The 24,968-nt window shown below is 46.1% G+C and overlaps 1 protein-coding gene across 1 annotated transcript in view; it reads right to left on the minus strand.

Annotated features, from left to right (window-relative positions):
• Positions 1-12,987, minus strand: part of LOC132590771 (vitamin K-dependent protein S-like) — a 51,034-nt gene extending 38,047 nt beyond the window's left edge. Inside the window, exons 1-3 of the mRNA XM_060263694.1 lie at positions 12,796-12,987; positions 7,823-7,980; positions 5,947-5,971 (exon numbers count right to left, since the gene is read on the minus strand). Coding sequence (XP_060119677.1) covers positions 5,947-5,971; positions 7,823-7,980; positions 12,796-12,865 — 253 coding nt within the window. The 5' untranslated portion in view covers positions 12,866-12,987. The remainder of the gene's footprint in view (positions 1-5,946; positions 5,972-7,822; positions 7,981-12,795) is intronic.
• Positions 12,988-24,968: the final 11,981 nt, after the last annotated feature.

The following is a 24,968-nucleotide window of genomic DNA, read 5'->3' on the forward strand; positions in this document are numbered from 1 at the left end:
CAGAGGTAAGACATATAGTCCTCCTCTGCAATCCCCCACTGTTTGGCTGCCCTCTCAAAGTTGGAGAGGTATATGGAGGGGTCTTCTCCCTCTTGGTACACTGCAAAGTCCTTGGGGGTGACTTGGATCCCTTCGCTTAGTTCAGCTTCCAGACGTAGCACCTCAAGCTCATGGCGACGTTGCTCCTCCTGTTCCCGTCTGCGGATCTCAGCTTTCTCTCTTTCCTCCTGTCTGCGGATCTCAGCTTGTCTCAGCTCCCTCTCTGCTTGTCTTTCCTCTCTCTCTCGTTCCTCCTGTCAGAAGATCTCAGCTTTCTCTCTTTCCTCCCGTCTGCGGTCTCGGTCCGCCTCGATACGCATTCTCTCCAGTTCCAACTGTAGCTGCAAGATTACTTCTGACTGGGTGGGGGCCACTTTTGCAAGTGCCCCTGCATGCTGATGATACTCCAAAAGGAGGTCTTTCATATCTACTACAGTCATGTTGTCACACTCCAGCTTGTGCTTTGCACACTCTTCCTGGAGCTGTGGCTTTGTCATCTTCAGGATTTCCCGCATCTTAGCACGCTCCATCCTAACTAGCTAAACTTTCCCTACTCCAGTTGACCCAAAAATAAAACAAAACCTCTGTTGCTTCCTCTGGGTGCTTGCACGCATCAAAAACCAAAAATGCCTGGCCAATCAAGTTCTCTGTTTGTTCTCATCCCACCGCTGCCGCCAAGTGTGGCGGAACCGGCCCGATTCTGCCTTCAGACCCGGTCCCGTCAGCTCCTGGAGGGAGCTATTTCTCCTCCTGCCCCTTGGGCTCGCTGCCACCACCTGCTCAGTCCCGGGGTTCAGATTGAGAGGAACAGGACTCCCAATCCCCCTCTCCAGCTGTGAGGCTAGGCCTCCAGGTCCTCTGCCACCCTGTACTTGGGTTTCACAGAGACCTCAGCACTTCTTTGGGGCACCCCTGGAGGATTGGCACCTTATCCAACTGCATGCCTTCCCCCTTCCCTGGGGCCCCCTTCCTAAAAACAGCGTGGTCTAAAGCGGTCTGGGGATCTATGTGGTACAGAGATTGACTGCCAGCATTTAAACAGTAAAAATATATTTATTTAAAAAGAGAAACAGATAGGAAAAGAAAAACAAAACAAAAACAGTTGCATTTAAAAAGTTAGCACAGCACAGCACATGCACAGCAAACAGCCTGACAAACAAAATGTGTTATAAACGCGTCCTGCTGGCCCTGATCTAAACTTGCCCTGTCTTGTGAATTACTTACTTAGTCTGCCTGCCTGGGGGCCTCCCAGGCAGGAGCCTCCATTGCTCACCACATGCTCGCTCGAGCGCTGGCTTCCAACTGCCCTTCTCTTCCTGCTAACACACATGCCAAGAACAAAAGCACTTCCTGCCTCTCTAGGAGATTTTCCCCCTAGCATTGTTGGTTTGGCTCTGGAAGGGAGGGGGGGAGTGAGGGGAAGGCTACAAAGCCTGCTGGGGGATTTACTGACCCCTGCCAAATGAAGCACCACCACCGACTAAAATGGCGTTTCTCCACAATGCTGTTAACCTGCATGGTTTGCAAACTAACATAAGAACGTAAGAGAAGTCGTGTTGGATCAGGCCAGTGGCACATCCAGTCCAACACTCTGTCATACAGTGACAAATATATGTGTCAGTTTGGTGTAGTGGTTAAGCATGTGGACTCTTATCTGGGAGAGCCAGGTTTGATTTCCCACTCCCCACCTGCAACTGCTGGAATGGCCTTGGGTCAGCCATAGCTCTGACAGAGGTTGTCCTTGAAAGGGCAGTTGTTGTGAGAGTTCTCTCAGCCCCACCCACCTCACAGGGTGTCTGTTGTGGGGGAGGGAGATAAAGGAGATTGTGAGCCGCTCTGAGACTCTTGAGTGGAGGGCGGAGTATAGATCCAATGTCTTCTTCTAGGTACACACACACACACATATATATGTATATATATACGGTGGCTAACAGCAACTGATGGACCTCTGCTCCATATTTTTATCCAGTCCCCTCTTGGGGCTGGCTATGCTTGTAGCCGCCACCACCTCCTGTGGCAGTGAATTCCACATGTTAATCACCCTTTGGGTGAAGAAGTACTTCCTTATAACTGTTTTAACCTGACTGCTCAGCAATTTCATTAAATGCTCTGGCTGAGGGTAATCAGCGTGCTGATCAGGCCGTGCATTCCTTTTTTTCTGACCCAGTATCTAGTCATCAGTTTTTCCATCAGAATGCCAAACAGCTAGCTAAAGTCTTTGACATTCCCCTTTCACAAGCCCAAGCTATTGTTCCCTCATTGGCCCCTTGGAAATTTGTTCATGTGTCTGTAGACACCTATTCGGGTGTCTTATGGGCCACTCCTCAAAGAGGGGAGTCTGCTACGCATGTTATTGCTCATCTAATTGCTGCCATCACTGTCCTGGGCAAACCTCAAAAACTCAAGACAGACAATGGCCCTGCCTAATGTTCTGCTGGTTTCCAAGAATTTTGTATACAATGGGACATCAGTCTCAGTCATGGTATTCCTTATAATTCTACAGGTCAAGCAATTGTGGAACGAACCAATCGCTCTTTTAAAACGCTTTTGGAAAAAACAATTAAAACAGGAAATTCCGGACCCCTAATTTGGCTTCCATAACACAACAAATCCATAAAGTTTTGTTTACTTTTAATCAATTAAATTTTTCTTCAATCCCAGGCTTGGGAACTTTTTCTCTTTCAGGTTTGGCGTCATCCTATGATCGACATTTCCATGCTCGACCATTACTCCCCCAGTCGTTGTTTTGTCGAGCCCTGCCTGATCGCACTTGGCTGGGACCTGTGCCCCTTATCACCTGGGGATGTGGTTTTGCTTCTGTTCTTACCCCTACAGGTCCTTTGTGGGTGCCGGCTAAGTGTGTTCGACCTACTCAAGGCGTGGCCTCAGGCAGCTCCCAATCTGGTGCCCAAAATGGAAAAGGTCAGCCTGGAGAAAGCTCAGCGACCATTCCACCCCCTTCCGAGGGGGCCCAGAGCGCCGCTGGTGACATGGGGGGCTGTAAAACGGACCACCAGCAAAGCGCAACAGGTGCTACGGGCCAACAACCAGCCGGAAACGCCCGAGAACCTGTGTGCTGCCCTCTTTGCTGTTATCACTGCCAATTCACTTCTCACTCTTTATGTGCTGTGTTGTTTCTGGATTCAGGGGGAAGCAGCCCCAGTAGGGATGGCCCCCCTTGAATCTCGGTTGCAGTATAATCTGTGGGAACATCTGGCTGAGCAAGCAAATGCTTTCTCTTTCTGTTTAAAGGAGTCCACTGATATGCATATGTTATTAGCTACTTGTTTAATTCCTGTCTGCACACCTCACCTGCGCATAAAAAATTACACATTGTTCAGTAATTTTAATGAAAGCATGGTTTACCAACAGTCTCCTAATTGGGGAAGTACCAGTTATCAACTTCCCTGAACGCAGCTTCCTTTTTTACCCCTTTTGCTGCTGCAGGGAATAACACGGCATGTGCCAATGTTGTCAATTTTAGTAGTCATCCCTCCAAGCCCTATTGTGTGCCTAATGGTCTAACCAATTTCAATTGTTCATTTATAGACAATATAATCTTTAATTATGGTCATGTCTTCCTACCGCCAGGATGGTTTTTCACCTGTGGCTCTCGAACATTTAATTACATTCCTGCCAACCTGTAAGAAACCACTTGTTGCCTGAGCCGTTTAACCATTGTCCTCCCCACAAAGGAGGAGGTAGCTGGAGAGTCTGCCTCTCGAGGGAGACAGGACTCCTCTGCCATGTTGGACTCTTCTTGTGATTCCAGTGTTCAGCTCCTCAGCCAAGCTGAATATGTGTCCCTTGCTGCTTCACTCGCTGGGGTGCCAGCCTTAGCTGTTATTAATCACAGAACATTAAGTAAAATTGCTTGCAGCTTAGCAAAAACTATTAATTCTACCTCCATCGTCTTAGCTGCTTTGAATGCAGAACAGATGGATTTGCGGCATGCTGTTTTAGACAACCGAGCAGCCATAGACTATCTGCTCCTCCTCCACCACCAAGGATGCGAATCATTGCAAAATATGTGATGCTTCAATATCACCAACAATTCTCAAAGAATAAACCATCAGCTCGACAACCTACGGCAGTTGGCTGCTTCCATTCATAAGGACATTCTACCATCCAGATGGGAAGCACTGTGGTCTTGGCTGCCTAAAGGGTGGTTGGGCACTTTGTCAGTGGGGCTTGGGAATGACAGGATTACCTGTAGCAGTGTGTTGCTTTGTACAATGCTTGCCTTCCTTATTTGTCTTGTTTACAAGAATATGTAAACTGCCAAGAGAAGAATATACCTTGAAAGCCAATCATGCATATGTATTAGCAAAGCAATTGGAACAGTATACCCCTTTAATACAATCAATTCCAGAGAGTGATGGTGAGGGGTCAGAATGTCTTAACGAATTTGCTGATGCCCCTTAAAAAACAGAAGATGAAGGAAAGGTCAACGATCTGGCACACCAATCTTGTCCTGAATTCATCTATAAACTTAGAAGGCAGCCTTAAGCCTCTGTATACTTTGCCCTTATGCAAGACTGCTGAGGGCCTTGGAATGTTTGATACCCTTTCACCTTCTTCCTGGAAGACACATTTGGGGTATAACTAAGGTAAACATCTGTCTCCTTATTCTGCATACTTCTAGTAAATGATTGTGTAAAGAAGAATGTATAAAATAAACGACCACTATCAGACAAGACAGACTGGTGCGAAGAACCTCAACCCTGAGTCCTACATGTTAGGACCCCTAGAAATAAATTAGTCCTGGCAGCTGTAGGATTATCTGAGCGCTGGATGGAAGAGTCTTGTCAATTTTGTGTCTATTCTGTGAGACTCTTCCTCCACAAATTTCACTTTTGCAATCACCAATCCCAAGCTACTTTTACCTATATTTGCAACATTTATGGTTAGCTTTACGTTTTCTGCAGCAAGGGAGAAAATAAAACAGCTGGGGATTCCTGATTTTCAGCAGTAAAACGGCTTAAGGAGAAATAATTATATAACAAGCATTAAACAGCTTCCCTGCAAACACTATCCACCTTTACACTGCAGCACCCACAACAGCATTGTTAAAAAGCAATAAAAAGGTCAAGAAACAGCATACATGGTTGGTTCCTTAGAAAACAGGGTGCAGACAGAAGGAGTTCAAATTTTCTCCCAAGGGGTCTCAAATGGGCAAAATCAATGACTGCCCATCATGTCCATTCTCCACTGAAGCCCCCACCTTATGGAATGGCCTAACTGATGATGTTAGGAAGCCTCCCACTATCTTGGCTATCCAAAAAATGCACAAAACTGAATTACTCCAGAGGGCTTTTCTACAAAGGTAATAGTTGTACAGTAAAAAAACAGCTCAATAACCTACCTGAATAAAGAGTTCGGGAATGTGGTCTATACTATATATATATAACTATTGTACCATCTGTTATTATAAGTAGGATCCTGTCATCTAATTTTTGTCATGGACTATATATAACACGGTGCAGAGTGGTAAGCTGCAGTACTGCAGTCCAAGCTCTGCTCACGACCTGAGTTTGATCCCAGCAGAAGCTGGATTCAGGTAGCTGGCTCAAGGTTGACTGAGCCTTCCATCCTTCCGAGGTCTGTAAAATGAGCACCCAGCTTGCTGGGGGGGGAGTGTAGATGACTGGGAAGGCAATGGCAAACCACCCCATAAAAAGTCTGCCATGAAAATGTTGTGATACAATGTCACCCCAGAGTTGAAAGTGACTGGTGCTTGCACAGGGGACTACCTTTACATATAATGTATATAAAATAAAATTTAAAAATTAACCAAGGATCTTTTCACCAGCTTCAGTTTCCTTCTAAAATCCATTAGTGATTAAATTAATAAAATTGATAATATGGAAATGAGAAAAAAAGCATGCATTTCTTTTCTAAACTTACCTAAATATCTGGGATAGAAGTATTCCTGTTTTTTTTAAAAAAAAAGGGGGAGAAAAATCAGTTAGAATTTCAAAATAACAGGAGACACTGTTTAATTGTTTGTATTGCTTTGAAAGTTAATTTGCCTTTACTAGAGCTATAACTTTAATAGATCATTGAAAATAATTTTATTTACTATTTGCTGCTCATTTTATAATTAGATATGTAACAGACTGGTGTTTTCTGATGTAGCACACAAAGTATACTGCATTAAATGCAGGGGATCTGCTAGCTTTAGTTTGTGAATATTTCAGTTATGGTGCTAACTGCTTATAATTAATCTTTCAGATGCTTAAGATCAGATGACACCATTAAAAAAATTGCTACCCATGGTTATCCATCATAATGGTATCCCACAATCATATTTTGTGATTAGATACTGAGCAAAATTGCTACTGATTGGAAAGGATTTCTATTAACAGACTGGGACTTCACCACATCTTCTGTTCTGCAGCCCAAAATGCCACCCCCACATCCAGTGCTGCTTCAGAGGGACAGGGGACCCCAGAACAGCATAACAATGAAATCAGAGAAGGGGAATGAGTTGATGAAAATCACCATCCCTTCTGTCAACAGGAACTTTCCCTGGATGTAACTCTTGTGGCAACATCACATTTAAAATTGCCACCCTGGATCAGCTTTGCACGGAGCAGCCAAAGGGTCAGGGGCTGTATTCAAGAACCCTCATGTTGCATGCTATGCCTCTTCCACATTCAGACAGCTCATTTTGTTTCCCAAGGGCTTCCAAATCCTAGAGCCACCACTTTTCCCAATGCTTCTGTCACTGCTAGAGATATGATTTCATTACCACAGATACATTAGGCTGCAGCAGGGCTTTTTTGGTAGAAAAAGCCCAGCAGGAACTCATATGCATATTTAGCCACACCCCGACACCAAGCCAGCCTGAACTGTGTTCCTGTGCACTCCTGCTCAAAAAAAGCCCTGGCGGACAGTTCAGTGACACACAAGAAAAGCATTACAAAAATGCTAACTGCTTGTGTTTGAATTATCACCACCAAGAGGAAATACCAGGCAGCACTCTCAAAGGAACTGTAATATCTAAACTAGAATTACATCCCCACTCCCCCTAACTGATACTTTAGTAGTCAAGTTCAGTAAAAAGAATGGCAGGATATAAACATAAACAGTGCTTTTCTGTTGCAGGAACTCCTTTGCATATTAGGCCACACACCCCTGATGTAGCCAATCCTCCTGGAGCTTAAAGTAGGCCCTGTAAGCTCCGCCGATTGGCTACATCAAGGTGTGTGTGGCCTAATATGCAAAGGAGTTCCTGCTACAAAAATAGCCCTGAACATAAATGAGGTAACAAAAACAAGTTAGGCTGAAACTAAAAGATGACAGCTTGCCTGAAGGCTTCCAATTGATTTCAAGGCTGAAAGGATATTTGAACGAGGAACTTCATTAAATTACACCATGTGCTCTTTACTATTATCTTATTTTATTACGCCAATAACCTTTTACTGAAAATGGTCTGAAGGCACATCAGAAAGTTCTGCCACTGAAAGCTATGCTGGTTGAACCTTGGAGAATACCACCTAAGGAACCATAAGCAAGGAGCTTAGAACTCCCATGGACTTCACTGCCAGTCACCCAAGAATTTGTATATACTCCTAGTAATTTCAAGTATTTCCCCAGCCTTGGAATAATCTCCTGGTATTTGCTTAGGAAATTATATAAAAATATGTGCATGTTGATGTATCTTGAACTCGCTAAGGAGATGCAAACAGACACAAAACCAACCTGTGTTCTGCCAACATTAGGTCCCTCCTTAATAACTGGCCAATATATATTAGGCTATTAACACAAGAGCTCTTACGGTTTCAGGATTATTTTCAAAGACTTCTCTGGCTTCTTCCTTATTGCACAATTCTTCAATGCACTCCCGCTCCAAGTTTCCCTTCTTACTTTCTTCCATAAAGGAATTTGCCCGACGTTTTCTGACCAGAAACTCTGAAGCATGATGCTGAGATAAAACTTGATAAAAACAAACATTTGGCATTGAACCCATTGATCTACAATCAAGCAATTCTGTAGAGTGAAGATTTACAGTTAAGATTCTGAGGAACTTGGGAGATAGATCTATATAAAGATCAGGAATCAACAGTCAGGATTTTTTAATTAACCCCCAACCCCAAGAAAAAAGCACCACCACAGCTGGAATCCTTAAGAACAATACTATGAAGGCTGGAACTCTTCCTTACAAGCAGTTCATAACACAGCTACTTTCTGGCCTAGTCAATTTCACAAAAAACGGTAAATTGACAACAGGAGCCATCTGTCTCACTTGGGAATGAAATTAAATAGATCACAAGATGCTTGCCAAAAGGTCTGGCGGAGAAAGACTCTATCCTTGGAAATTATTTGTGCTCTTTTGATCAGATCTGTTGGTAGCAAGCAACCAGCTGATTCAGACACTAGGCTGGATCACTTAAACCGTGATATCGAAATAGATGAAATAAATTAAATAATAACATACAATTGAATTGTTGGTGGCAATGTGATGCCTCTCATTGTGTATTTGTGAGAATGTCCACCTGGAAAATATGCCCCTGTCCCCTAGAAAATAAATCCTGCAAGAGCCGCATCTTGCTATTATTATTCAAGGTGGTGAACAGCTATGTTATCTTTCTGCAGCAAGTTTATCTCAGCACAGGAATGCGTACCATTGTCACTGAGAAGTCACTTGCAGAGTTATATTGCCAAATAAGGAAAGACCCCAAGATTGATTGCTCCATTCTACTGCTCCTTAAATTCTGGCAAGCGATAATGATAACCCAAGACAGTAGAAACAGACCAGTTGAATGCCTCATTTGGCTTTCTAAGGTTCCCCCCTCCTTGCCCCCGCTATTGTTACTTTATGCTAGTTTAGGCTATATTTTAGGTGTTTTCTCTCAGAGTTTGCTGTTCGAGGTTAAATTTAACTGTAAATGTATTACTGCTATACCTTTCATCCTGCTGTAATCCTTTTGCTTCAGTTTTGTTTTTTGTTTTTTTGCTTCATTGACAATTTTATTGGTTTATTGACTTACACAGCTAGTCACTTTGAGGGCAAATTCTATTGTCTGGAAAAGGAGAATATCATCATCCTTAAATAAATGAATGACACACACAGCTTACCAACATTTTAAGTCAGTTTTTTTAAATTCAAGCAACAGACCATTTTCCCACTTAAAATGACTCCTCAGTGCTGCATTGAAGGCTGCAAATCAAATGAGTTTTTGCCTTCTTCCAATCAAACACAGAAAAGTTAACAGACCTCATCACCTTTCTCAAGCCAACAGGAAACTTTCTATTGACTGCAACATAGCTCAAGAAAAACAGAGCAAATAAAGGGTAACCTTTTATCAACCCTAAGTTCAAAGTACTGGTACAGATGATTGAGGGCCACAGCAAGTACATCAAACTACTTTTTTCCTATGGTACAGACCTGGGATCAGTTTGTACATCTTAATTTCAGGTTAACATGTTATGATTTATGGTAATTAAGTCAAATCCTACTCTTTTCAAATTTAAATGGGATTTTAATACTTAATGGTACACACAATTTGTGCAACATATAAATCAATTAACTTTTCCTACCATAGAACATCTGAATTCTTTTTTTAAAAAAATCTTAACTGTGAACACTTTCATTTGAAAAATCCTGCATAACAGGATTGCTATGTGGTATTTTAAATCCCAATTGCTTATTTTCCAACATTTTAAGTGCCATTCAGTATATATTCACAATTTGTTGAATCATTTTGTTTAGGCCAACAAGGATCCTAAGAATCTGATTTTTGATTTTAAGATCAGAAGTCACTTTAAGTGACAAATAAACAAGCATGGAAGACTTAACTCATCAGATATACTCAAAACTTCTTTGTGAAGCAGAACAGATCTCTTTTTACTGCTGAAACTGGCCCACAGACAAGAAGTAATAATAGATTGACTGGGTTTGTTTTTGGGCAACCACAATAAATGACAGGGGAACAATCCTTTCATATGTTCAAGATCTGAACAAAAAAAATATGAGTTGAAGTGCTTATGTAATGCGTCCACAGAGTGGGACTTAGGGATGTCAAAATCAGATCCTGAGGTTGCTCTTTTGTCTTCAAAAACTGCAAGAAAAGACTTGCTTGAATTTGTCCATCGCACTGCTTGAAGAGACAGGAAAATCCACATGAGGTCCTAATGTATTCCCTTTCAGGATGAATCCACTCGTTGTTGGATAGTGTGTTGCTGATGCACTACAGCATAATTCACAACTGAATTGTCCTGTCTACATGTGTGTTTTGTGCTGTTAAAGTAGTTTCTGACTTACAGTGAACCTGTGAATTAATGACCTCCCCAAAGTCCTATTGTTAACAGCCTTGCTTAGATTTTGCAAACTGAAAGTTGTGGTTTTTTGTTGAATCAGTCCATGTCATGTTGGGTCTTACCCTTTTCCTCCTGCCTTCAACTTTTCTTAGCATTATTGGTCCCCGCCCCCCCCCGCCCCCAGTAAGTCTCATGACGTGACCAAAGTACAATAGCCTCAATTTGGTCATTTTAGCTTCAGATTTGATTTTACGTAAAACCCACTTAAGTCTTTTTGATGGACCACGGTATCTGTAAAACTCTTCTTCAACACCATATTTCAAATGAATAAATTTGCTTCCTATGGAGAGAGCCAGTTTGGTGTAGTGGTTAAGTGTGCGGACTCTTATCTGGGAGAACCGGGTTTGATTCCCCACTCTTCCACTTGCACCTGCTGGAATGGTCTTGGGACAGCCATAGCTCTGGCAGAGGTTGTCCTTGAAAGGGCAGCTGCTGGGAGAGCCCTCTCCAGCCCCACCCACCTCACAGGGTGTCTGTTGTGGGGGAGGAAGGTAAAGGAGATTGTGAGCCGCTCTGAGACTCTTCGGAGTGGAGGGTGGGATATAAATCCAATATCTTCTTCTTCTTCTATCAGCTTTCTTCATTGTATAGCTTTCACATCAATACATATAATAGAGAATGCTATAGTATCTTGGTCTTCAGTGACACATCCTTATACTAAAGGATCTTTTCTAGTTCCTTTATAGTTGCCGTTTCAAGTCTCAATTACCTTCCAATTTCTTGTTTGCAGTCTTCCTTTTGGTTAATGTTTGAGCCAACAAACAGAAAATGGTTTAATTTTTGCAGTTTCTTCATTGTTAACCTTAAAACCGTGTAATTTCGCAGCAGTCATTTCTTTTATCTCAGTGATATTCAGCTGTAATCCTGTTTTGAAGTTTTCTCCTTTAACCCTTGTCAGGAGTTGTTTCAAGTCTTCACCATTTTCTGTCAGTATTGTGGTGTTATCTGCATACCTCAAATTGTTCATGTTCCTTCCATCAGTTTTCGCTTTCCCTTCACTGAAAACTAATCCATGTTTCCCTATTATATGTTCAGCATACTTTATAAGTTCTGAAGATAGACGAGGGAGGAAGGCAGGACATAAAAGAATACATAAATTATCAAAGATTTCAGGTTTTCACGGCTGGTAACATCATTAGGGTTTGTAGAATCTTTCGGGATCAAGTGCCGTGTTCTACTGGAGAAAGTTTTCCTTCCAGACGTTTCGTTCTCAGCTACGGAGAACATCCTCAGTGGCGTTGCAGCCGGAGCAGGCGCTCAGACCTTCTTGGCTGTTGTGCATTGAGTGGGGCCAGGGCTGCTGGAGAGCTGCTATTTGTAGGCTGGAGGGGGTGTGATGAAAGGGCAATTGGTTTGTGGATGTGCCCATTGTTTGGTGGGGCTTCCTGGAAGGGTAGTGATAAGGAAACTGGCTGTTGAATGTGACCATTGTTCTGTGTTAATTGCTGGGAAGGTTGGCCACTTATGCTAACTGCAGATGCAAAATGTGTGTTTAGTCAGGCCTCAGTTAGGATATGATGTTAGGTGGACTACAGTGAACTGCAGCAGGTATAGATGTCAGGTGGGGAAAAGGTGTGAACGTTGAAAAGAAGCTGAGAAAGGAAAAGAGTCACCGGAACAAGAACTTGAGGAGGAGGTGAGATGATGCGAAAACGTGATGAGTTTCTATTTTTCCAAATGCATAAAACCTTTTCAGCACTATGTCGACCAAGTTGTTCATAATGATGCCCTGGTTATTTCACCCAAATCTGGGGGGGGGGGGGGGGAAGGGAGCTCATATTTGCACGTGTTACTAATTCCTTCCTCTTCTTCAAGGCATCGATTGCCCCCAGCCCTGGGCTTATCTTCGCACAAACAAACCTGACTGCTTCGGCTGAAGGGAGGGGATGCAAAATTTCACGCTAGACCTTTAATCCTGGTTTAGCCCTGTCCCCAAACTGGCATTCTGCACTACAGTCATAGAATCAGATAAACCAACTCTATGAATCTGTGATTCTATTATTTTAGTGTAGAATGTCTGCTTGGGGACAGAGATAAACCAGGATTAAAGGTCTAGTGCGAAACAGAGCTAATTCCGAGGCAAAGCAGCAGTAGCAGAACACACCTGACCTGAGACGTAACCGCCAAAGCAGACTGCAGTCGCCTCCCAGGGCTTAAAGCCTATCGACCAGAGTCAGCTTTACGTCTGAGTAAAATGCTCAGTACCAGATTGCAGCGCGCCGAAGGCCTGCAAAAATGCGTCCCCTAAAGAAAGTATAATTTAGCGAGTGTCAGAACAACGGTTTTGCTGGTTGCGCAGGACTAGCAGCCAGCTGGAGGACGCGGGAACGACACGAATCCGAATAAATCAGAAGACTAAAGGGGGGGGGGGGGGGTGGCCTGCAAATAAACTTTCCCCCGAAAGTTGGCGCGCCGACCGACTTTACTTACATGTCCTGGCCTCCGCGAGAAGCGTGGGGACAACGAAGAGGCAGCCGAGGAGCAGACACGGAAGCCTCATCCTTCAAGAGAGTCGCCGCGGTGGCTCGGTCCGGGCTCGGAAAGGGAGGGGGCGTTGGCAGGCGCCGCCGAGCTGCTGCTTCCCTGTTTACCCGGCGCTTGGAGCGAGGCAGGCAGCGGGGATGTGTGCTGCCAGGTTCCAGTCCTCCTCCTGCGGGGTGGGGGGTGGAGGGAAAGCCGACTGGCTGAGGGGAGGGGGTCAGAGCAAGGCGGCAGGACATTTCCAGGAAACGGCTCTCTCTGTGCTTCGCATGGCAGATAAACAGGATGGAGGGGGGTGGGGGGGCCGGAGTGCACGTCCCAGAGGCTGCCGCGACTCCCTTGGGGCTGGCTTCCAGCGGCTGACTGGAAAAGGGGAAGCCGATTGTGAGTCTTCCCGGTAGTTTCACCTCCTTATTCCAAGGCTCCTCGTCCTACTTGCCAAGCACAGTTCAAGAAGAGTTTTGAACTGGATCAAGTTATTTTTAAGGGACGCTGTGCTCAACAGAAAGCTTTAAAATAGGGCATATTTCAAATCGATCAGAATCCGAAGAGATGGTTTAAAAAAAAAATCAAGCGGAATCGTTTAGGTGCAGGGAACAGTCTGTGCAGAGACCCCGCAGTTTTCTTAAGGCCCTCTTGAACCATTGTGCAAGTTTTCCAAGTCAACTGTTCCCAGGACCTTTATCTTTCCCCGTCCTTTGCGCAGGCCCAGACCATTGTAAAATTAAGACACATTGGCATTTTCTTACAAACAGATTCTGCACATACGGGCAGAATGTATAATTTATGTAGAAAAGTAGCAAGGAAGTACAAGTCCTGCTTACAAGTCCCTGGACAAAAGGATAAGAATGGTGGTTGCTGAAACCTTCCCTTCTTCCAGAGGTAAAAAGGTAAAGGTAGTCCCCTGTGCAAGCACCACTCGTTTTCGACTATGGGGTGACGTTGTTTTCACAATGTTTTCACGGCAGACTTTTTTATGAGGTGGCTTGCCATTGCCTTCTCCAGTCATCTACACTTTCTCCCGGTATTTCCCCACAATTCTAGCGCTGTTTACACAAGTGAACACATGTACACAGAATACTGCAGCCAGGATGTTGACTGGATAGGGTCATAAACATATGGATTCAGTCTTGACCCATCTGCACTGGTTCCCAGGCACAATTCAAGGGTTTGGTGTTGAGATTAGGTGGGTGACAGCCTGGGGAATGGCCTCCTCAGTCATAGCACTGAAACTGTGTGGAAATCTCTCCCCAGAGAGACTTGCCTGTCCCCTTCTGTTGCCATCTTCCACTAGCATGTGAATAATTTTTTTTCATCTGATAATCCCTCAGTGATCCCTGCTTCCTTTTTAATGTATATATATTGTGACAATTTCTGCATGTTTGCTTCTTTAAATCTTCAAATTTTGCCAAATTTTTCACACTAGTTTTAGCAGCTCCAAGAGTAGTTTTGGATCTAGTTGCCAGTTAAATGTGGGGGGTTTTGATCCAGTTTTCCCATATTTTCCTTCTTTTCGTACAGACTCATGCTTTCCTAGAATTTTAATGTTGTTTTTAGCTGCCTTTTTATGGTGTCAACATTGCCTTGAAACTCCACCCACCATGCCTCAACATTTTCTCACATCGATAACTGTTTTTCAATTGTTCTATTAAATGCATTACAATTAGGGTTGCCAATCCCCAGGTGGGGGCAGGGGATCCCCCAGTTTGGAGGCCCTCCCCCCACTTCAGGGTCGTCAGAAAGTGAGGGGAGGGGAGGGAAATGTCTTGTGGAACTCTGTTATTCCCTATGGAGATTTATTCCCATAGAAAATCATGGAGAATTGATCCGCGGGTATCTGGGGCTAAGGGGGGGGGGCTGTTTTTTGGGGTAGAGGCACCAAATTTTCAGTATAGCTTCTAGTGCCTCTCCCCAAAATACCCCCCATGTTTCAAAAAGATTGGACCAGGGGGTCCAATTCTATGAGCCGCAGAAGAAGGTGCCCCTATCCTTCATTATTTCCTATGGAAGGAAGGCATTGAAAAAGTGTGCCGTCCCTTTAAATGTGATGGCCAGAACTCCCTTTGGAGTTCAATTATGCTTGTCACAGCCTTGATCTTGGCTCCACCCCTAATGTCTCCTGGCTCCACCCCCAAAGTCTCCTGGCTCCACCCCAAAGTCCCCAGATATTTCTTGAATTCGACTTGGCAACCCTAATTACAATGCTGATTTTCATTTTTAAAATTATATTACTGTGTTATAATCCAGATCCATAAAGAATGGTGCTGTGTAATTCCCACCAGTTTCAGGAAGCCCTGTAATGTTTTGTGAAATTGCTGATACCCTTCCAGTTCCCTTTAATTAATTAATGTGTGGTTTTTCTTACCTGCTGTTGTGCTGTTTTTCCAGTTCCCTCACTGCTCTTCACCAATCTCTTCTTGTAAGTTTTCGAAGAAAGTTAATGTTTCCAAACTTTTTAAAATTATTGACACTTAAATTGTTTGTTATTTGCAGTTAATGTCCATAACATTCCTTTTAACAATGCTGCATTGTTGTCATATATTTTAACAATAAAAGATGCTTGTTATATTCCTTAGAAATTTTTGGACATATTCACCAGCCATTTTGTTATAGGGGAAAGAGGCTATCTTTGAAATGGTGTAAAGCATTCTGTTCCCTATGAAGCTTGGGCATGTATTAATTAACCACAGACAAGAGAATTAGCATGTCATAAAACTTTCCCAATGTGTTGGGTGGAATGCAAACTTCCTCCTGTGGTGAAATCTGTTGAGTGTAGGCAGGGGAAGTAAAGGTGAGTGTATTGTCATTGCTGAAAGCATGCTATGCTCCTTTTTCTGCAGCTTCCAAATGTGCAAAGAATCACCATTGTCAAGCATTTTTTCGTGGGCTACGCCACCCACATTGACCACTTGGGGAAAAGAAGTTAGTGGTTAACCTTGCCTTGTGCAGGTAATTTTGCATTGACATCATAAATATTTTTCGGCTTTGGCAGCAGCTTGAAACATAGTGGATAATTATACATTTAATTTGGTTTGTTCATGACAACACCAGCCATTGTGCTATTTTAAGGCTCAGAAAGGTTGAGGTCCCCTTTCTTTAGGATACACCCCCACAACTAGTCACACCAATAGACAAAAGTGTTGGACAGTTCACAATCACACTTTCGTTCACTGATCCCAATGGTGTAGGTGAGACTTTACCCACCTCACAAGGGCAGTATTAAATGTAATGTGCATCAACTATGGGTTCAGACATCATTTTTAAAATACCAAATTAAATTAAGGGTTAATCATATACTTCTTTTCTATGTTCCTACGGGATGTTGTGGAGAAGGGCAGAGCACTTTCACTGGCAGAGTTATCTCCAGCAACCTGACTTTCATATTCCTGAAACAGGAAGCTCTAAGTAGCAATTTTAAATGAGATGTCAGAGAAAATACTGGAGAAGGAAAAGTGTGACCAGGGCAAGGCTGCATTCCAGAATATGTGATGGATGTAAATAGAGGAGCAAAGACTTAAAGAGATGCTTGAGGAGGAAGAGTGTGACAGGATGGCTTTTCAGGAATTGATGCAGTGGAACGTGAATTTTGTGATGGCTGCTGTGGATGCCCTCAAGAAGCTTGGTAAACTCCTTCAGGATATGCAAAACACTTTAATCACAAGACACACCTCTCCCCACTTCTTCCTCACAGGCTCAAGCATCTTGTTTGCACTCTGGAGTCTCCAGTGAAACAGGAGCTGGCAGCACTGCTGCTCTTTGTTATGCTAAGAACTCTTGAGCTGTATCAAAAGCCAACACTTAAAATGAACAACATCTCACCAGCACCCAAGCAACCTCTGGTACGCTTGACACAAGGAGCAGAGGTGGAGGCAAGAAACATTCTTGTGTGGGCTGGAAAAAGGTATATTTTGAGCCCTAGCCAAAATTATTTTCTTTCCTGTATTATAACAATAAAGTGACTTAAAGAATCAGGTAAAGAATTTAAATTGTTTTCTTTTTCCCAATAACAAACCAAAAAGGTACTCTCCCCGATTTTTTTACAATGTACTTCCCACTCACAACCCAAGCTAGGAACTATTTAAAGGTAGTCCCCTGTGCAAGCACCAGTTGCTTCCGACTCTGGGGTGATGTCACTTTCACAGCGTTTTCACGGCAGACTTTTTACAGGGTTGTTTGCCATTGCCTTCCCCAGTCATCTACACTTCCCCCTCCAGCAAGCTGGGTACTCATTTTACCTACCTTGGAAGGATGGAAGACTGAGTCAACCTCGAACCAGCTAACTGAACCCAGCTTCCACCAGGATTGAACTCAGATAGTGAGCAGAGGCTTAGGATTGCAATACTGCAGCTTTACTACTCTGCACCATGGGGCTTACAGAATGGGAAAATAAATACTCAACCTCTGCCCAAAACTAACAACTGCAAAACACTAATGACAAAATAATACCCCCCAGTCAATTGTGAGGCTGGAGTAGGGTGGCCAGACCGTCCCGGTCTCCCGGGACATTCCCGGTTCTGGCCACCCAATCCCGGCTCCCGGGCTGCCTATACCGGGACCATTAAAGGTCCCGGTTTAGCCAGCCCCGGAGGCGGTGGGCCGCGGGCGCCGGCGGGGAAGGCGGCGAGTGAGGGAGGGATCGTCCCTGCGCCTTCCGGGACCAGCGCCGGCCAGCGAAGGCCACCCCGCGGCCTCCGCTGGTCCCTGGAGGCCCCCCAGAGTCTCTGGAGGGCCTCCAGGGACCAGCGCCGGCCAGCGAAGGCTTCCCCGCGGCCTCCGCTGGTCCCTGGAGGCCCTCCAGAGTCTCTGGAGGGCCTCCAGGGACCAGCGGAGGCCGCGGGGAGGCCGCGGGGCACCTGGCGCTGGTACCGGAAGGCCTTCCAGAGCCTCTGGAAGGCCTTCCGGGACCAGCGCCGGCCAGCGAAGGCCTCCCCGCGGCCTCCGCTGGTCCCTGGAGGCCCTCCAGAGTCTCTGGAGGGCCTCCAGGGACCAGCGGAGGCCGCGGGGAGGCCGCGGGGCACCCGGCGCTGGTCCCGGAAGGCCTTCCAGAGCCTCTGGAAGGCCTTCCGGGACCAGCGCCGGCCAGCGAAGGCTTCCCCGCGGCCTCCGCTGGTCCCTGGAGGCCCTCCAGAGTCTCTGGAGGGCCTCCAGGGACCAGCGGAGGCCGCGGGGCACCCGGCGCTGGTCCCGGAAGGCCTTCCAGAGCCTCTGGAAGGCCTTCCGGGACCAGCGCCGGCCAGCGAAGGCTTCCCCGCGGCCTCCGCTGGTCCCTGGAGGCCCTCCAGAGACTCTGGAGGGCCTCCAGGGACCAGCGGAGGCCGCGGGGCACCCGGCGCTGGTCCCGGAAGGCCTTCCAGAGGCTCTGGAAGGCCTTCCGGGACCAGCGCCGGCCAGCGAAGGCTTCCCCGCGGCCTCCGCTGGTCCCTGGAGGCCCTCCAGAATCTCTGGAGGGCCTCCAGGGACCAGAGGAGGTCGCGGGGAAGCCGCGGAGCACCCGGCGCTGGTCCCAGAAGGCCTTCCAGAGGCTCTGGAAGGCCTTCCGGGACCAGCGCCGGCCAGCGAAGGCTTCCCCGCGGCCTCCGCTGGTCCCTGGAGGCCCTCCAGAGTCTCTGGAGGGCCTCCAGGGACCAGCGGAGGCCGCGGGGAAGCCGCGGAGCACCCGGCGCTGGTCCCTGGAGGCCTCCAGAGGCCAGCGCCGGTAGCGGAGAGGCCCGGCGCTGGTCCCTGGAGGCCTCCAGAGGCCAGCGCCGGCAGCTCCCTCCCGTGCCGCGAGGCCGCCGCCGCCGGACTCTCCGCCGCCCTGGAATCAGGTAAGGGGGCCGAAAGCACGGGGGGGGGGGCAGGGGGCGGCCTTCCTTTCTTCCCTCCCTCCCTCCTCCCTCCCTCCCTTCCTTCCTCCCTCCCTCCCTTCCTTCCTTCCTTCCCTTCCTTCCCTCCCTCCTCCCTTCCTTCCTTTCTTCCTTCCTTCCCTCCCTTCCTTCCCTCACTCCCTTCCCTTCCTTCCTTCCTTCCCTCCCTCCTCCCTCCCTTCCTTCCTTCCTTTCTTCCTTCCCTCCCTCCCTCCCTCCCCCTTCCTTCCTTCCTTCCTTCCTTCCTTCCTTCCCTCCCTCCCTCCCTCCTTCCTTCCTTCCTTCCTTCCTTCCTTCCTTCCTTCCTTCCTTCCTTCCTTCCTTCCTTCCTTCCTTCCTTCCTTCCTTCCTTCCTTCCTTCCTTCCTTCCTTCCTTCCTCCCTCCCTCCCTCCCTCCCTCCCTCCCCTCCCTTCCCTTCCCTTCCCTTCCCTTCCCTTCCCTCCTTATGTTCTTATGTGACACAGAGTGTTGGACTGGAGGGGCCACTGGCCTGATCCAACAGGGCTTCTCTTATGTTCTTATGTGACACAGAGTGTTGGACTGGAGGGGCCACTGGCCTGATGCAACAGGGCTTCTCTTATATTTTTATGTGACACAGAGTGTTGGACTGGAGGGGCCACTGGCCTGATCCAACAGGGCTTCTGTTATGTTCTTATGTGACACAGAGTGTTGGACTGGATGGGCCACTGGCCTGATCCAACAGGGCTTCTCTTATGTTCTTATGTGACGCAGAGTGTTGGACTGGATGGGCCACTGGCCTGATCCAACAGGGCTTCTGTTATGTTCTTATGTGACGCAGAGTGTTGGACTGGATGGGCCACTGGCCTGATCCAACAGGGCTTCTCTTATGTTCTTATGTGACGCAGAGTGTTGGACTGGATGGGCCACTGGCCTGATCCAACAGGGCTTCTGTTATGTTCTTATGTGACGCAGAGTGTTGGACTGGATGGGCCACTGGCCTGATCCAACAGGGCTTCTCTTATGTTCTTATGTGACGCAGAGTGTTGGACTGGATGGGCCACTGGTCTGATCCAACAGGGCTTCTCTTATGTTCTTATGTGATGCAGAGTGTTGGACTGGATGGGCCACTGGCCTGATCCAACAGGGCTTCTGTTATGTTCTTATGTGACGCAGAGTGTTGGACTGGATGGGCCATTGGCCTGATCCAACATGGCTTCTCTTATGTTCTTATGTGACAATACTGACTTTGGTGGACCCAAGCACTGATTCAGTGTAAGGGAGCTTTGTGTTTGTGACTGGAGTGGACAATACTGACTTTGGTGGACCCAAGCACTGATTCAGTGTAAGGGAGCTTTGTGTTTGTGTCTTCTGGTGCAATTTTGTTCTCAGATCCTGTATTTACTTAATCAGTATATGGGATAAGGCACTTTCTCAACTGTGCTGCATAATGCAGCCTATTTATTTTGTCCTGTTTGCTCTGTTGGCTCTATCTGCGCCACCTTCATCACTTTCGGGGTGCGGATCCCCCAGTGGGGTGGTCTCCCGACTCCCTCCGCCGGCTGTTTCTGATAGCCCTGCGCCCCCTCTTTCATTTGATATGTGTCCCGTGCGGGTGCCACCCTCCCGCCGGGAGATGCCGCAAAATGAGCCCCCTTGAGGCTTATGGCGGCAGGGCTCGGGGGAAGCGAGCTAGACTGCTGTTCTTTTGAGGGGTTATAGAGTGTTTCGAGCCCGTCCCTGTGGCATCGGTCCCATCGTTGTAGGGCCCAGGGGGCCGGCGCAGCGGCCTGCTGAAGCAGCCTGTCGGTCACTTCCGGGTTCCTGTCCTGCATCTCGACCTGTGTTATTAGTGAACAGCAGTCTAGCTCGCTTCCCCCGAGCCCTGCCGCCATAAGCCTCAAGGGGGCTCATTTTGCGGCATCTCCCGGTGGGAGGGTGGCACCCGCACGGGACACATATCAAATGAAAGAGGGGGCGCAGGGCTATCAGAAACAGCCGGCGGAGGGAGTCGGGAGACCACCCCACTGGGGGATCCACACCCCGAAAGTGATGAAGGTGGCGCAGATAGAGCCAACAGAGCAAACAGGACAAAATAAATAGGCTGCATTATGCAGCACAGTTGAGAAAGTGCCTTATCCCATATACTGATGAAGTATATACAGGATTTGAGAACAAAATTGTTTCCGGCAGTGATATTTGGGGGATTTTTGGGGACGTCACAGGAAGTGCTGTGAAGTCACTTCCTGTTTCCGGCAGTGGCATTTGGGGGAAATGATGTCATTTGGGGGAAGTGATGCCAGAGGAAGTGATGTCACTTCCCGTTTCCGGCAGGTGACGCGGGGAAATGATGTCACAGGAAGTGGTGTCACTTCCTGCTTCCGGCGGTGGCATGACATCACCGGAAGTGACGTCACCTCCTGTTTCCGGCGGCGCGCTTTGCGCGCGCACACCCCTACCTCCCCCCCCCCCAGGTGTCCCTGGCTGGCCTTCAGACATTATGGTCACCCTAGGCTGGAGCTCCACTGCAACTTGCAGTCCTGGCAGCTCATTTGACAGACCATAAGAACATAAGAGAAGCCATGTTGGATCAGGCCAATGGCCCATCCAGTTCAACACTCTGAGTCACACAGTGGCCAAAAATATTATATATACATATATATACACACTGTGGCTAATAGCCATTGATGGAGCTCTACTACTACATATTTTTATCTAACCCCCTCTTGAAGCTGGCTATGCTTGTAGCTGCCACCACCTCCTGTGGCAGTGAATTCCACATGTTAATCACCCTTTGGGTGAAGAAGTACTTCCTTTTATCTGTTTTAACCTGACTGCTCAGCAATTTCATCGAATGCCCACGAGTTCTTGTATTGTGAGAAAGGGAGAAAAGTACTTATTTCTCTACTTTCTCCATCCCATGCATAATCTTGTAAATATCATGTCACCCCGCAGTCGACGTTTCTCCAAGCTAAAAAGCCCCAAGCGTTTTAACCTTTCTTCATAGGGAAAGTGTTCCGACCCTTTAATCATTCTAGTTGCCCTTTTCTGGACTTTTTCCACTGCTATAATATCCTTTTTGAGGTGCGGTGACCAGAATTGTACACAGTATTCCAAATGAGACCGCACCATCAATTTATACAGGGGCAATTTCCCTCTACATTCGCCTCTGCCTCCTCTCAGTATTGCTTAGGTGAACATTCACACTTTGGACTGGAAGATAGAACACAAAATTACTGTTATTTATTAATAATACAGTAACTGAATTTAGGTATACTTATAAGGCATCATGTAGTGCCTTTGTAGAGAGGTGACAGAGGCAAGGAGAACCTCCAAAGATCCTCCCTGAGGATTCTCCACCTCTAAATCCTGGGCAGGAAGTTGGGGGGGGCACTCATGATTGCTGGACAACCCTGGACAGTATAAAAAAAAGAATTCAAGTTAAAACCAAAGTTGTGGAAGGTATTAGGAAGTACTTTTAATGGTGCTGTATATAGTTCTGATGTAATCCTTTAGATAATAAAAGCCCTACTGTGGTGGCAAATCGAAGGATTTTCATTGGTTGGATGTGGGCTACACAGAATTGGCTCTCACTCTGTCCCTGGTGTGCCATTGGCTGACTCTGCTCTCCTCGTCCACCACCAGCCCCGTCAAGCGAGAACCCCACCAGATGGCCACTAAGAACATAAGAAATAAGAGAAGCCATGTTGGATCAGGCCAATGGCCCATCCAGTCCAACACTCTGTGTCACACAGTGGCCAAAAAACCCAGGTCCCATCAAGAGGTCCATCAGTGGGGCAATTGACCTCTGAGGGAGACAGTTCTCTGCTGAAAGTTTCTTCTCAGGGCTTACTGATCACGACTGCATCTCCTCAGGGTCCGTTGTAGGAAGTCTGGGACTATCCGTCTCCCCACCCCCAACAATGCTGCCACAAAGCAATCAGTGAAGCAAACAAACTGTGAGAGACATGTTCATGTGACAAACAATAGCAGTTACTTCTTTTCATCTGACACAAAAGGTGTGTTCATTTACAGCAGTGAGGGGCCAGTTCAACAGCAGCAGATAAACAGACTGGCACTATACAATGTATTAAGCCTCCTTTCCACCTGCAAATACTCTTCACTCTTTCTATTCAAATTAGGCTACAGTGGGCTCATATGATAGAATGAGCTCTATTCTGCCCTATGGGTCCACAGGAGACAATGGACTCCATTCTATCCCATCAGGACAGAATGGACTCCATTCTGTTCTGTGGGCTCACTGGAGAGATTGGAATCCATTCTATACTATGAGCCCACTAGACAGAATGGACTCCATTGTATCCTATGGGCCCATGGGATGGAAAGGACTCCATTCTGTCCTATGAGCTCATAGGATACAATGCAGTCCATTCTGTCCTATGGGCTGATAGCACAGAATGGAGTTCATTATGTCTTATGGACCCATAAGATATAATGGAGTCTATTCTGTCCTAGGGCCCCATGTGATGGAATGCACTTCCTTTCACTTTCCCACCGCCTGCAAGTGGGAGGGAGCAAAAGGGAAGCTTGCAATGATTCCCTGCCTCTTACAACCACCAGCAGAGTGGGTCTGCCTATCAGCTGCTTGCTTTAAGAGGCAGGGAGCCATTGAAAGGCCCCCTTTTGCTCCCCCCCCCACCTACAAGTGGGAGGGGGTGAAAGGGAAGCTTCTAATGGCTACTTACCTTCCTACCTTTCTGTCTTCCTTCTTTCCTTTGATTTTCCTTTCTTTCACTCCTTTCTCCCCAACTTTTCCATAACTCCCTCTCTTCCTTCCTCTCATTCTGTCTCTCTTGTCTTTTCTTTCATTCTATCTTTCTTCTTCTCATTTTTTATCACTCTCCTCCTCTTTTTTCACCTCTCCCTTCTGTTCTTTCTCTCATTCTTTTCTCTGACTGTCTGTCTTCCTTTTTATTTAATTCTGTCTACCTTTCTTCATTTTTCTTTCTCTCACTCTTTTCTCCCCATCTTTTCCCTACCATTCTTTCTCATTATTTTTTTCTTTCTCTCTTTTTCTTTCATTCTGTTTGTCTATCTTCCTTCCTACCACCTACATATTCATCACCCCCCTCCCCATATTTTTCTAGGGCCCGTTGTACTCCTTCCTATAATGGGCTTAACTGCTAGTACCTGTAATAAAACAGGTACTTTGAGATCACTTATTGAATGTTTTGGAAGACTGAAGTATTCTCTGACAAGTTTCTCAGTCTTGTGATTCCTGATGTCAGATTTGTGTTCATTATCCTTTGGTGTAGGGTTTGTCCTGTTTGCCATATGTAGAGAACCAAAGGGCATTGTTGGCATTTAATGGCATATACTATGTTAGAAGATGAGCAAGTAAATGAGCCTGATATGGTAGTTGATATTTGGTCCAGTGATTGTGTTGTCTGGTTGTATGTGGCAGCAAAGTTGGCATTTGGGTTTACTGCAAGCTTTGGTACCAGTGTTCATGTTCAAATTAGAAGTTGTATTACTGAGGGTGAGGAGTAGCTGTTTTATCACAAAAGAACTTCAGGAACAGACAAAAGGGAAACTGCTGATCTACAAATTATTACAAAACTCAGAACAACCCCCCAGGACTTAACAGGAATATTGGTTTCTTGTTTCATATACTAAACTCATAGAGTCCTTGCATAAGTATACTTACCAAGAATGGCTAAACATCCTCTGCATTCTAGTGCATTTCTTTTTGGGAATAGTATATTGAAATAGTGAATGAAATGTAATGCAATGAATGTTGGAATATATTCTTCCATCATAACATAGCACCCTACCTTGAAGGAAAGGATGCTGTCAGCTAACTCCATGCACAAGAGGAGATGAATGGTGCATAACAGCAGAGTTTCAATTTATCTTAACAATTAAGAAAGATACTTTTACACATTAGTCTTTAACATATTTATTGCGTCTGTTTCCCCTGTAATTAAATCCAAACATATTGTGACCTGTAACCTTAGCTTGTTATTGCTATTTAATGTATGCTTATGTCAAAAACATCTTCATTAAGGTGTATGCTAATTTGCTGTTAACCTATGTAGAGGCATCTACCTATATACGGTATATGAAATGTTAGCTTCCATTTCTATGTATCTGAAGAAATGTGTGTGCACATGAAAGCTCATACCTTGAATAAATTTTGTTGGTCTTAGAGATGCCACTGGATCAAAATCTGTTGTACTGCTTCAGACCAACACGATTGCCCTCCTATATCTATTTCTGAGAGCAGTTCAAAATAGATGCTGAACTAAAAAAAACACATGGAGAAAGAGTAGAATCTGGTTACCTAGTTGTGGATG

The sequence above is a fragment of the Heteronotia binoei genome, unplaced genomic scaffold (genome assembly GCF_032191835.1).
Source record: "Heteronotia binoei isolate CCM8104 ecotype False Entrance Well unplaced genomic scaffold, APGP_CSIRO_Hbin_v1 ptg000685l, whole genome shotgun sequence".
Taxonomy (NCBI): Eukaryota; Metazoa; Chordata; class Lepidosauria; order Squamata; family Gekkonidae; genus Heteronotia; species Heteronotia binoei.